General features: G+C 46.9%; 1 protein-coding gene across 1 annotated transcript; it reads right to left on the minus strand.

Moving 5' to 3' along the window:
• Window positions 1-4,083: 4,083 nt before the first annotated feature.
• LOC130481053 (cystatin-like) lies at window positions 4,084-11,662 on the minus strand. Its single transcript, XM_056853710.1, has 3 exons — window positions 11,426-11,662; window positions 8,901-9,029; window positions 4,084-4,204 (listed from the first exon to the last, which is right to left on the minus strand). Exons 1-3 carry the CDS (start codon window positions 11,660-11,662, stop codon window positions 4,127-4,129), a joined length of 444 nt encoding a protein of 147 aa, XP_056709688.1. The 3' UTR covers window positions 4,084-4,126.
• Between the last annotated feature and the right edge of the window lie 2,589 nt (window positions 11,663-14,251).

The raw sequence follows: 14,251 nt of genomic DNA on the forward strand, positions 1-14,251 counted from the left end.
GTATAGCTGTGTGTGTGTGTGTGTGTGTGTGTAAACTGCCATAAGGTTGCAACTGACTTATAGCAACCCCTGGTGGGGTTTTCAAGACAAGTGATTAAGCAGAGGTGGCTTGCCATTGCCTTCTTCTGCAGAGTCTTCCTTGGAAGTCTCCTGTCCAAGTACCGACCCAGCTTAGCTTCTGAGATCTGATGAGATTGGGCTATACTAAACCATTCCACATCCTATAGTGATCTAGCAATTAAAAACAAACAAACAAACCCCAAAGCCCTCCGGTATATAGGAGAGAAATGGCAGACACAGGGAGTAAGACAAGGAAAATGGTGCCAATGTGGGTGGGGCCTGTACAAACACACATCTTCCCCTTCACATAGCATCCAAAGGTACTTCAATCTTCCAAATAGATCAGACCAAACCAGGTTTGGGAAAGCTCATAGCAAAGCAGGGGGCAAACAAGATGAACAGATGTCATATGGATGCTCTGAAACAAAGCGCTTCTGTAAGGAAGCCAAGGCCATGCAAAACAACCTTGAGATAGCTAGTTTATCGGCCATCTTGATCCCCCTGCCCCACATTTGTTTGTCCCCTCCCCTCTCTCAGACAACACTTTCCAAGACAAGCTCTTACACATTCCCCAGGTGGAAAGAGGGAGACCTCTGCTCTTAGATCCTCAGGATTCCACCAGCAGAGAATCACTCCCTATTTTGTGCCATCAAGTCACAGCTGACCATTGGTGACCCCGTTGGGTTTTCAAGGCAAGAGACATTCGGAGGTGGTTTGCCATTGCTTGCCTCTGTGTCAGGACTCTGGTGTTCCTTGGAGGTTGCCCATGCAAATACTAACCAGGGCCAACTCTAATGAGCTTCTGAGATCTGACAAGATCAGGCTAGCCTGGGGCTATCCAGGTCAGGGCACTCGTTATAGAAACCAATTCTTAATTTAAGTAAACGAGATCAGGGCTAGTAAGAGTCAGGGAGAAAATCTTAGTATGCATATGTACATACATACATGGATCATCACACAGAAAGAAGGGCAGAAGAATGTGTAACAGAGAGCCGTGGACTAAAATTGGTACAAAACGCACCACAAGGTGGTGCCTAGTTCCTGAAAGTGTATCATTCCAGAGTGTTGACAGCTTCCACAGATTACCTGCTTGCTTCCAGACCCAATTCAAAGTGCTGGTTCTTACCTTTAAAGCCCTTTATGGTCATGGATATGCCCCACAATGGTGATGCACCCGCCCCCGGCACACAAAATGGCCCTTACCTTGATGTCAACATTCTCATCCATCAAGGGCCTGTAGCAAATGTGTGTGTGTTAAGTGCCATCAAGTCGCTTCCGACTTATGGCGACCCTTTTTTTTTTACTGCTTTCATTATTAAATTACTGCTTTCATTATTAAAGTTGTCCAGGGCAACGAGCTTGTTTTCATCCTCATGAAACTTTCAAATGGTATTCATTTTCTTTCTTTGCTCCTTTCCTCTGGATTTTCTTGCACGGGCTGCTCTGGCTTCTTCGGAGAGGACTTTTGCTGCTTCTGTTCAGCATTCAACAGGCCCTGGAGCAGCACCTGCCCAAGGTGCAGCCTGAAACCGAGCAAGCAGCTGAGAAAGGCCAGAGACTGCCTGGCTGGAGCTGAAACACCTGCCGATACAGGTACAAAAAGACTCCACCCACAAACATGAACCACAAATTCACACTCCTGTAGGCACCCATTCACATTCCTGCAGTTCAGCTATCATTGCCAAGAGAAGGTAGAGAACCAGCCCTTCACAGTGAAGGGGGCTGTGGTTCAGTGGTAGAGCATCTGCTTGACATGCAGAAAGTCCCAGGTTCAATCCCTGGCATCTCCACTTTAAAGGGTGAAGTAGTAGCTGATGTGAAAGACCTCTGCCGGAGACCCTGGAGAACCACTGCCAGTCTGAGTAGACAATACTGACCTTGATGAACCAATGGTCTGATTCAGTACAAGTTAGCTTTGCATGTAAGCAGCAAACAAAAACCAGTATGGTTGGACTAGAACTGGGGAAACCTGGGTTCAATCCCTGCATGCCATAAAACTTGCTGGGTAACCTCAGATAGATTGTTCTCTTTCAACCTAACGTACCTCATATGAGGATGGAGAGGGGCGATATACATGGCCCTATTGGGGAAACAGCAGAACAACAAACTTCAGAGGTATCTGTAACTCCTATCAATTGAAATGCTGAACCTCTCAAAGCCAGTGTGGTGTAGTGGGGTTAAGAGCGGTGCACTCTATTCTGGAGAACCGGGTTTGATTCCCCACTCCTCCACATGAGCAGCTGACTCTAATCTGGTGAATTGGGTTAGTTTCTCCACTCCTCCACATGAAGCCAGCTGGTCGACCTTGGGCTAGTCAGTTCTCTCCGAACTCTCTCAGCCCCACCTACCTCACATGGTGACTGTTGTGGGGAGGGGAAGGAAAGGTGATTGTAAGCCACGTTGAGACTCCTTACAGATAGAGAAAAGCGGGGTATGAAAAACCAATTCTTCTTCTTCATTTTGGTCAGTCCTAATAAAAGATATTTCATGGGTTGTGCTTTAATTTTGGATTTGGATTTTGGATCAGCACAGCTACAAACTACTTTTATTCTCCCACACACACACACACATGCACAAATCCCTTTCCTCTGTGTCTGGAATAGAACTGTTTATTCGTGCCTCAAACCTCTATGATTCCACCTCAGCAGGGAGGAAGGCTCCATGGGTGAGTGGAGGGACCACCCAGGAAAGAACAGTGCAGATGCCCCAAAGGAGGAACACAGTGGCCTTGGCCAATTAGTAAGAGCAAGCCACAAAATGGGCCTCAACACATCTAGCGTGGTCCCTGGAAAACCACATGATGCTAGGAGAAAATCCCCCCCTTTGCTGACACTAAGTCAATGGCATGATCGAATGCTAGCATTCCAACAGTCTAAAAAGAGCTATTGGTTCTCTCTGGGATCCCTGACCACACTGTCAGAGCATGGAAGGTTGAATGCTGCTGTCTAAATCCATGGGGTTGCTAGGCAAAGGAAGGCCATGGCAAACCACCTCTGCTCATCTCTTGCCTGGAATGGCGCATGGATGTGGTTGCCCTGAGTCAGTTGTGACTTGCCAGCCCATTCTTCTTTATTACCGAAACAACTACTCCAAGATTTTATTAGCCATGAAAGAGGAAGACATACTGTCTTCCTGCCAGTCTCTCCTTTCCCTTTCCAAGGCAAACAAAAGCACATGGTGTGTGATGTGCAGTTTTGGCAAAACCATACGGTGGAAATGGGTTAAGATCTTGCCACTACAGCCCATCTTGTAGCCTAACACAGTTACTTCCCTTATGTAATAAAACATGCAAAGATTCACTAACATGCTTCCATGCATCACATTCTGCTTGGTCCTAAATAGACAGAACTAAATAATACCCCATAGAACTCAGGCCTGTAAAGTTGAACCAAGGCTTTGCTTAGGAAGCAATTTTCAGAAATACAACTTGGTACCCTTAAGTGTGTACAGAGTTTTTGGTACATGGAATGAGGAAAAACCAGCACTCAAAAACCATGGAGTGATAGGCACAGATAAGCCCCATACACCCACAGATTCTCCCCCTGAACGGGAAGAAACCAGAAGCATCCCCTCTCCCCACAGATCTAAGAACAGGAAGAAGGGATGTGGGTCCTTCTCAAACACTACACAGGTGGTACACAAAAAGTACTGGGCGATTTTGATGTGAACAATAAAACAGCACCCTTGCACATTTTATTCCATATTCAAGGTTCTAGCAAATACACACATACAGTTGCAGAATTCATCTCTTGACAGATGTGAAGAAGATAAAGCCATAATTTGTTTTTGCATCTGAAGCTCTGGTCCAGGAAAGCTTATGCAGGGAGAAAATTGTGTTCAGCTGGGATTTGGTGGCACATTAAAGACAATGAGAGGAACATCTAGTCAAGCTTCCATGTGACCCACTAGGGGGCAACACTACAAACCCCGTCTTCTCACCTCTGCCAGGTGAATTCTGGAGGCAGTAAAGGAGGGCAGGCGGCTCAGCCTAATTTATGAGAATTATGTTGGCCTGAATTCATTGGCACTTCTCAATAGCAGCCAGACTTGAGACCCTGGAAATAGCCTATTCGCAGCTCATGTGTGTCAAACGTATGTCGTTTAGCCAAGAACGAGTCCAGACCTGAAATGTGCAGATTTCTTTCTGGAAAGGGGAGAAAAAGAAACGATCCACACTGTTAGAGGAAGAGAAAAGAATGCCACCATGAATACATTAACTGGAGAAACTGGCGTGTAAATTACTAGTTTCTAGAAAATCTCAAACAAATTTGGAGTGGCGGTATTCAAATATAAAGTTATTTCAAATTCATATTTGACCTCTGTCCCTTTTCTTTGCCACTCCTGAACCTTACCCCATCCTCGATTTCAAGAATCCACATGCCTATGCAAAGCTCAATCTCAGCTTCCCTATCTTCTTGGCTTGGCAGTTCCTTACCTTCATCTTCTTACATTCCCCTTAATGTCTCTCCTTCCCAGTCTAGATCACGAGGGGTAGCCGTGTTAGTCTGTCAACAGCAGTAGAAAAGAACAACAGTCCAGTAGCACCTTAAAGACTAACAAAACGTCTGGCAGGGTATGAGCTCATACTGTGCCAGAATTTTTTTTAGTCGTTAAGGTGCTACTGGACTCTTGGTCTTTTTTACTTCCCAGTCTAGTATGACATTCACACACGCATACATGAACCTTTATTGGCATAATAACCATATTACCAGATGTGTTAATACAGGCACTTTAAAGAAAAAATCATGTTCCATCATAAACTCACAATCAGTTAAAATCAGTATATAACTAACATTTAAAAAGACCTTCTGCTCATATTTCTAACTAATAAAGCCATCTGGACCCTTTAATAACAAATACACTGATACATCTCTACGGTCACTAGTATGACAATCATCATCCAGGCCACCAAACCCAGCCTCTGTTCAAAAGCACACGTCCCTTTCTGTTTGCAGGCCCTCTGTGACCTCTCACACTCGATCACAGGAACAATCAAGATTATAAAACATGAAGTCCTACCAAAAAATGACCCAGGTCAACAGAGGACATCAAATGCGGTTCATCTGTGATAAAATATACAGACTGTTCAAGGCACTGTTCAAGGGAATAAGCTGTTTCTGAGTAAAATTTCACCTGAATTCCAACTCAGTGAACAATACGTACCAGCAACTGGTGGAAGCATCCTGCCCCAGCACTGACTGTTACAGGCCAAGGTCGCTTTGGAGTACGGATGCCAGCCTCCAGGTGGGACATGGGGATTCCTTGTAATTACAGCTCATCTCCAGAGGTCTGTTCCCCTGGAGAAAATGGATGCTTTGGAGAGGGGACTCTTTAGCATTGTCGCCCACTGAGGCCCCTGACCTCCCCAGGCTCCATCACCAAATCTCCAGGAGTTTCTCAGACTGGATCTGGCAACCGTTCCCCCTATCAGGGTGGTGTAGTGGTTAAGAGCGTTGGTCTGGTGCAGTGGACTCTGATCTGGAGAACCGGGGTTGATTCCCCACTCCTCCACACGAGCAGCGGAGGCTAATCTGGTGAACTGGATTTGTTTCCCCTCTCCTATACACGAAGCCAGCTGGGTGACCTTGGGCAAGTTACAGCTCTCTTAGAGCTCTCTCAGCCCCACCTACCTCACAGGGGACGGGAAGGGGAAGTGATTGTAAGCCGGTTTGAGTCTCCCTTAAGTGGTAGAGAAAGTTGGCATATAAAAAATAAACTCTTCTTCTTCTATCCCCCGCCGGTGAGCAGGGGGGACCTGGCAACCCTATTTTGGAGGCATCCAACAGCCCTGCTAATGAACTTACTGATTTCAGCTTTAATAGTTGGGGTGGGGTGGGGGGAAGAGTTTTGCTCATCGTCTAGAAAGCTTTCTCAGGATAGTGTTCTGATTGGTTGAAAGAGGGCAAAAGATCAGTGGCCTAAGTTTCCTGTAAATGTGGTCCTTATTCCTTTTGCCCCTTATCTTTCCTTTTCCTTCAGTACCTACGTTTTGCCTCTGCTGCATTATGTTGCCGTTGCATCCATTTTGGATTATGCTGCTTGACTCTGAATTGTACCTGCCGGTGCTTCAAGAACTTCTATGCAGCAAGACCGTTGGTGAGTGTGTTTAGGAAGTAAGCTTTCTTGGTTTTATGTACTTTGAAACTATACTGGAACTATATATTTCTTCTTCTTCTTTACTTTCTTTATAATAAAAGCTTGTTTAGATTTCAGGCATGTTGCTGTGAGTTATCTGGTCCTAACCAAGAGTGATCTCAGTTATGCTGTCAAAGGTAGATCGTGTTCTAGGGTCTTGGGTTTGAGGCAGGGGAACAATCCCCTCAGACCAGTGGTTCCCAGAGTGGGCAGTACCACCCCCTGGGGTGAAGTGGGATTACCTAGGGGGGCACTAAGGGGCAAGGGGGCAGCAGGGGGGTGCTAGAGGTGGGCCCCTTCAACTGTGTTGTTGGATAGGGTAGGGGGCGCTGGGGCTGAGTTTGTGAAACCAAGGGGGCGGTGGCCTGAAAAATTTAGGAAACACTGCCTCAGACGAAGGTGGGGCAGCCTTGACAACAAGGCCCAGTGTAAGGAAAATAAAGATCCAAGCTATGAAAACCTCCTCTTCACATTCAGTGGAGGGAAGGGTTGCCTTTCCTTTGGCAATGCTTCCTTTGAAAATTTAGAGCCCGTTGGGCTATTTAATCTCCCATCCCTCATCAAATGATTATCTTGGCTCATCCACATCCATTCAAGCTATCTACTGAATGCCTTGAGGCACCTAGTGGAGACACTTGGGACTGAAACTTGCAATTTTCTTCACACAGCGCATGGTTAAATTGTGGAACTCCCTGCCCCAGGATGTGGTGACGGCTGCCAACTTGGAAGGCTTTAAGAGGGGAGTGGACATGTTCATGGAGGAGAGGAGTATCCATGGCTACTAGTAAAAATGGATACTAGTCATGATGCATACCTATTCTCTCCAGGATCAGAGGAGCATGCCTATTATATTAGGTGCTGTGAAACATAGGCAGGATGCTGCTGCTGCAGTCACCGTCTTGTTTGTGGCCTTCCTAGAGGCACCTGGTTGGCCACTGTGTGAACAGACTGCTGGAGTTGATGGGCCTTGGTCTGATCCAGCATTGCTTTTCTTATGTTCTTAATTTCTGTACACAAAACCTGTGCTCTACCATTAAACCATAGCTCCTTCCAAAACAATAAAATTAATATGACGCTTATGTTACACTGAATCAGATCATTGGTCCATCCAGTCAGGTTATTCAGGGAAAGAAAGGTCATTCTTAACACTGCTAGACTCTTTGGTTAATCAGGTGACTGAACCTGGATCCTTCCACAGGCAAAGCCCATACTCCATTACATGCAAGAGGAACATGCCCAGCTGATGATGAAGCCATCAGATCATGGCTTCTTAACATTCTTGATGATTAATCAATTGCAGGAAGGACCTACAGCATAAACATCAGATGCCAGGAATATTTGGGCTGTAGCCTGCTACTCTGTTCAGCTAAGCCAGAGGAAGGTTCTGCACTTAGCTGCGTGGAGTGGTATACAATTCAGTATCATCAAATGGGTGTCAGATAAAACAAGTACATGCTTTTCTTGCTTTAGATGAAAAGAACACTGGCAGTTTCAGCCAGGTTTACTCCCTCCTCATATAAGTCCATGAAATACGGTGAGCAGAAATCTGCCATTTCTCTACTTGGCATCAGAAGGCAGTTCGGGGAGGGGCTGTGGCTCAATGGTAGAGCATCTGCTTGGAATGCAGAAGGTCTCAGGTTCAATCCCCGCCATCTCCAATTAAAGGGACTAGGCACGAAGGTGGTGCGAAAGACCTCTGCCTGAGACCCTGGAGAGCCGCTGCCGGTCTGAGTAGACAATACTGACTTTGATGGACCAAGGACCTGCTTTCCTCTGCGTAGCAACCCCTGTCTTTCTCGATGGTCTCCCATCTGAGTACTAAACATCACCGACCCTGCTTAGTTCCCAAGCTCAGTATAAGGCAGCTTTATGTGGTCAGTTTGAGAACAAAATAAGATTATGTATTACAAGAATTCAAGCTCTTAAAACCGGAAGGAATTACAAGAATTCGAGCTCTTAAAACCAGAAGGAATTACAAGCTCTTAAAACCAGAAGGAGTACTCAATACATATATTTAGCTTTTCAGAGACAAATAGGCCAGCAGGTGCAACATGAACTGGAAAAAAGCAAACATTTCTGTTTACTCGGGATTTTGATTAAGGGGCTGAACTTTTAACACCATTTTATAGTATATTTTTAGACTGAAAGCAACCCATGTAGACTGGCTTAACTGGGCTTGTTAGAGCTTGGGAACTAAGCAGGATCGGTGATGTTTAGTACTCAGATGGGAGACCATCGAGAAAGACAGGGGAGTCAGTTGCATTTCAAAGGCACATTTTCCTCTTCTTTTGTCTGAAGACTCTTGAATTGCAATTGAACACTAACTTCAGGGAGTCTTGCACTAAACAACATTTAGGGAGCCAAAGCAAGTACAGGGGACGGGGGAAAGGCCGTGACTCAAGACCTCAGGATGGCAGCCAAAAACATTTTATGACTCCTCCAAAGAAATGACCACCCTAAAAATTTATGCTACGACCAAGGCACCTCGAGGACTGAAGGGGCTACGGATCTCTAATAAAGACCTTTCAGCACTTGCACACAGTGACAAATTTGCCAAGGTCCTTTCCATGCAGGAAAAGGGCAGGGGAGATCCATAGCAGTTAACGGGCTTTCCAGATGGCAGAAAGATCCACTCATCACTGAACAGACTCAGTCCCCCGAATGAGGAAGGTTCCCATCCAATTGGCACCACCTTCTCATCTCACCTGTTGCTCTGCCTTTGGGGGCAACGGGCATCGCTCCAGGTCTGCTGGCGTCAGCCGCGCCCTCTCATTCTTTTCACACTTAGTGTTCACCAGCTCAATCGTTAGATAATACAAACTTCCCGCCACGATCTGGGAAGGGGAAAAAAAGTATTTCTCATTATATTTTCATCTATAGTATCATCACTGTACTTGACATTTCGTAGAGGAACAAAGGCAAAAAGATGCCTTCTTCAGGGGCAACCTTGTAAATGGGCAATATCAACAACTGCTAGTACATGTGGAATGGCCTCCCCAAGGAGCTCAGGAACACTCCCCTACCTTTGGCTTTCTGCCAACTTTCTCTACCACTTAAGGAAGAATCAAACCAGCTTACAATCACCTTCCTTTCCCCTCCCTACAACAGTCACCCTGTGAAGTAGGTGAGGCTGAGAGAGTGTGACTAGCCCAAGGTCACCCAGCTGGCTTCATGTGTAGGAGTGAGGAAACAAATCCTGTTCACCAGATTAGCCTCCGCCACTCATATGGAGGAGTGGGGAATCAAACCCAGTTCTCCAGATCAGAGTCCACTGCTCCAAACCACCGCTCTTAGCCACTACACCATGCTACACCACAAACGATGTAAATCAGACCTGTTAGTGAAGGCATTTTAAAAAGAAATAAAGATGGATTATAACAGAATGATTCAAAAGGCGTTTAACTAGAGAGAACGGGACTATAAAGTTTATGAAGCACTTTGAAGATTCAGAAGTACTATGCAAATAAATATCCATGGTGGTGGTGGTGGAAAGTGATGTCAAGTTGCAGCCAACTTATGGTGATCCATCCAGGGGTTTTCAAGGCAAGAGAAGAACAGAGGTGGTTTGCCACTGCCTTCCTCTGCAAAGCAACCCTGGTACTAACCAGGGCTGACCTTGTTTAGCTTCTGAGATCTGTCAAGATTGGGCTAGTGTGGGCCATCAAAGTCAATTGTTATTAAACAATTAAGCTTATCCTAAGCATGCAAGCCGAGAGCACAAATGTCTTGCTTTGGGGGGGGGGGGGGAGATAGATGCCACTTCATCTTGTCTGGTGCCTCAATTTTTAAGATGCTTGCAAAAAACATTATGAAACCTGGCTGAGACACTGTAAACTCTCCAATTAACTCTCTTTAACCTCCTCCCCCTTAACTGAATTGTATTTTGGACTTTAGCACGCAATCCTGCTGGGCGTTACTAATCCCTAGACTAGGAGTCCCCAACCTTTTAGAACAGGAGTGTCAAACATAAGGCCTGTGTGCCGGATCCAACCCCTGGAGAGCTCTTATCCGGTCCGTGAGCCAGCTGAGGCAGCCCCCTTCCCCCCCCCTTATCAGCCCTCGTAACAATTGAGTTCAACACCCTGTTTTAGAACCTGTGGGCACTTTTGGAATTGTGACACGGGGTGGTGGGTGCAACTACCAAATGGCTGTCACAGAAGCCGAAGCCAACCACCAAATGTCAGGGGGTGAGGTTAACAGTAACTCTTCAATAATTCAGGCAGAATCTCTGATTAAGAGGATGCCTTTTAAAACGAGTGCATTGTTTAAAATATTTTCTGGCATACACACAGCTTAGCTTCAGGCATGCAATGAAGAGCCTTGTGCTGTGATGGCAGATGCGGCCAAAGCAATTTTAAAAAAACGCATAGCCGGTCCAGCAGCCCTGCAGGGCAAAAACCCCACAGCTCCGGCCCACTTTCTAAAAACACTCGGCTGGCTCCAGGAAAGGTGTCAGCAGACACCATGGCACTCATGGGGACCCATGCCCTAGACCCATGCCCATGGGGACCCATGCTGTTGAGGACCCATGCCCTAGAGAGCCAAGCTCCCCCATCTCAGGTCTCCAGGCTTCCCCTTCCCAAAACCTTCACCCTTCAGTTTCTTGCCACCCTTCAGTTTCTGCATTTACTTTGCCAATACCAAAAAGTCACCTTAGAGTCACAGGATGGCCCTGTGAGTAACTTGAACCCACCACTGTTTATTACAGTCGTCATGCTGAGTTTCAGAAGCAGACTGAAATTCCTTTGCTGCTTTCTGAGTCCCTCCAAAAGACAAGACCTGCATCACAGCCAAATCATACCCATCTCTACCTTTCAGCTGGGGCGGGCACCACAAATGCATCTGAAAAAATAACAGGTACACTTGCAGCTAGGCAAGCACACACGTGAACGCACCTGTTTGCAATGCAAATATACGCTTTGAGCAGACTGGTACCCAGACATATAACATGTCGAACGCATTTCCTTTCCACTGAGAAATGACAGGGGAATCTTCCACCCCCCAGGGATTCCTGAGAAGGGATGCTTTCGATTCCAGACACGCACCCTAGCACCTGCTTGCGCATTGCCGCATCATTTTTCCAGCGCATCAGGGCATTCGGGTGGGGAGGATGTGCCGCAATGATCCAGTGGCTCGAAAGGGGATCTTGGGAAACAGCCTGAAAGCAAATGCCAAGAGGGACTCTGGAAGGAGGATCTACGCCCCCCCCCCAAAAAAGAAGCTGCTCTACCTGGTGAGACGCCAGCAGGACCCGCAGCGCCCGCCTGTACAAGGAGCTGGGGCTGGCCTTGTTGTAAGCCTCCACGGCGAAGGCAGCCGCCACTTGCACGTCCGGGTCGGAGACGGGGACCCGCACCACCCCTCCGGGCGAGCCTCGCGGCTGGGCCGGCAGCAGGGGCGGCAGCAGCAGCAGCAGCCCCAGGGAGAGGAGGCGCGCCCCGCGCACAGGTGGGCTCGCCGCCGCCATGGCCGAGTCGGGGGGGGGCAGGCCACGCCCCCAGGACGGAGCGACTCGGGGAAGGGGGAGAGACCCCGGATGGCTTTGGACCCCGCCTGTCTGCGATGGATTGGGATGGGCCGCCAACGATCTGTAATGAAGATTTGCTAGGGGGGGGGGTCTATTGTGTTGGCAGTGATTGACTAGTGATTGACAGTGATTGACTAGTGCTCATTGGTATACTGATTTTTGATCATCGGATCATAGGGTTGGAAGGGACCGCCAGGGTCATCTAGTCCAACCCCCTGCCCAATGCAGGGAATCCCAAACTACCTCCCCCCCCCCGAAACACACACCCAGTGACCCCTGCTCCATGCCCAGAAGAGGGCCAAGGTGTCCTCCTTCCTATGATCTGCCTGAGGTCATAGGATCAACATTGCTGACAGATGGCCATCTGTGTGTGTGTAAAGTGCCGTCAAGTCGCAGCCGACTTATGGCGACCCCTTTTGGGGGTTTCATGGCAAGAGACTAACAGATGTGGTTTGCCAGTTCCTTCCTCTGCACAGCAACCCTGGTGTTCCTTGGTGGTCTCCCATCCAAATACTCACCAGGGCTGACCCTGCTTAGCTTCTGAGATCTGACGAGAGCAGGCTAGCCTGGGCCATCCAGGTCAGGGCAGATGGCCATCTAGCCTCTGCTTAAAAACCTCCCGGGGAAGGAGAGCTCACCCCCTCCCGAGGAAGCCTGTTCCACTGAGGAACCTCTCTAACCGTTAGAAAATTCTTCCTAATGTCTAGATGGAAACTCTTTGGATTCAATTTCAACCCGTTGGTTTTGGTCCAAATATTATCATTACAACAGCCCCATATGGTAGGCCAGAAATATTTTTCTATACTGGCCAGGTGTGTGCTAGGGCTGCCCACCTCCAGGTTGCACCTGGAGATCTCCCGCTATTACAACCAGAGTCGCCACCCTCCAGCTATTACAACTGATCTCCAGCCAGTAGAGATCAGTTCACCTGGAGAAAAATGGCCACTTTGGCAATTGGACTCTATGACATTGAAGTCCCTCCCCAAACCCCGCCCTCCTCAGGCTCTGCCCCAAAAACCTCTATATGACAGCCCTTCAGATACTTGAAGATGGCTATCATATCACCTCTCAGTCGTCTCCTCTGCAGGCTAAACATACTGAGCTCCTTCAGCCTTTCCTCACAGGACTTGGTCTCCAGACACTTCACCATCTTTGTTACCCTCCTCTGGACATGTTCCAGCTTGTCTACATCTTTCTTAAACTGTGGTGCCCCAAACTGAATACAATACTCTGAGGTTCCACCAGAAAAGAGTAAAGCAATGCTATCACTTTGCATGATCTGTACACTATAGTTTTGTTGACGCAGCCCCAAATCACATTTGCCTTTTTAGCTACTGCATTACACTGCTGACTCGTGTTCAGTGATGGTCTGCTAAGACTCCTAGGTCCTTTTCACACGTACTACTGCCAAGACATGTCTCTCCCATCCTATATTTATGCATTTGATTTTTACTACTAAATGCAGAACTTTACATTTATCTCTGTTGAAATTCATTTTGTTAGTTTTAGCCCAGTTTTCCAGCCTGTCAAGATCATGCTGTATCTTGACTCTATCTTCTGTTATATTTGCTACCCCTTCCAGTTTAGTATCATCTGCAGATTTAATGGTCATCCCCTCTATTTCTTCGTCCACTTTTAAGACACACTTTTTGCATCCACTAGCTAAAACGTTTATGAGTTTTATTTGCTGAAGGATGCTAGGCATTTATTTTCATTGTCATTTAGGGTTGCTGGTACCCCCTGGCCACCAGCGTGGGATGGGGGTGTAGGGTTGCCAGATCCAGGTTAGGAAATTCCTGGCAATTTGGGGTACAATGCCATAGAGTCCACCCTCCAAAGCATCCCTTTTCTCCAGGGGAACTGATCCCTGTAGTTGGGAGATGAGCTGTAATTCCAGGGGATCCCCAGGTCCCACCTGGAGGTTGGCATCCTCATTGTCATTGTTGATTTTATATTATTATGCATTGCTTGTACTTTTTTTGTCTGCAACCTTGAAGTTTGGAAAGATGGCAGAGACATATTTCAAATAGATGTGTTTGTTAATATTAATATTTTAGTTTGGAGAAGAACCATCAGCCAGATAACCAGCAGCCATGGATAACTTTCTTCCCCACTCCCACCAGAAAGGATTCTCCTCTGCCAGCTGGCATGAGGTGAAGAACACTCTGCCATCTGCCATTTGGAATACTGTGTGCAGTTCTGGTCACCATATCTCAAAAAGGACATTGCAAACTGGGAAAAGTACAGAAGAGGGCAACTAAGATTATTTCCTTTGTAAAAAGTCTGACAAGTCTGGAACTTTTCCATTTGGAAAAGAGACAACTAAGGAGCGATGTGATAGAGGTTTATATTATTGTGCATGAGGTAGACAGAGTGGACAGAGGGAAATGTTCTCCTTCTCCCAGAAGGAAATACTTCTTTACACAATGAGTGATTAAAATGTAGAATTCACTGTCAGAGGATATAATGATGGCCACAGGCATAGATGGCTTTAACATAAGATCATAAGAAAGGCCATGCTTGATCAGA

The sequence above is a fragment of the Euleptes europaea genome, chromosome 7 (genome assembly GCF_029931775.1).
Source record: "Euleptes europaea isolate rEulEur1 chromosome 7, rEulEur1.hap1, whole genome shotgun sequence".
NCBI lineage: Eukaryota > Metazoa > Chordata > Lepidosauria > Squamata > Sphaerodactylidae > Euleptes > Euleptes europaea.

Coding starts and splice junctions, on each gene's coding strand:
- LOC130481053 (XM_056853710.1), bottom strand. CDS start 11,662: ATGGCGGCGGCGAGCCCACCTGTGCGCGGGGCGCGCCTCCTCTCCCTG. Junction 9,030..11,425: donor TCCTGCTGGCGTCTCACCAG/GTAGAGCAGCTT, acceptor TCCCCTTCCCAG/ATCGTGGCGGGAAGTTTGTA. Junction 4,205..8,900: donor CCCCAAAGGCAGAGCAACAG/GTGAGATGAGAA, acceptor TCCCCTTTCCAG/AAAGAAATCTGCACATTTCA.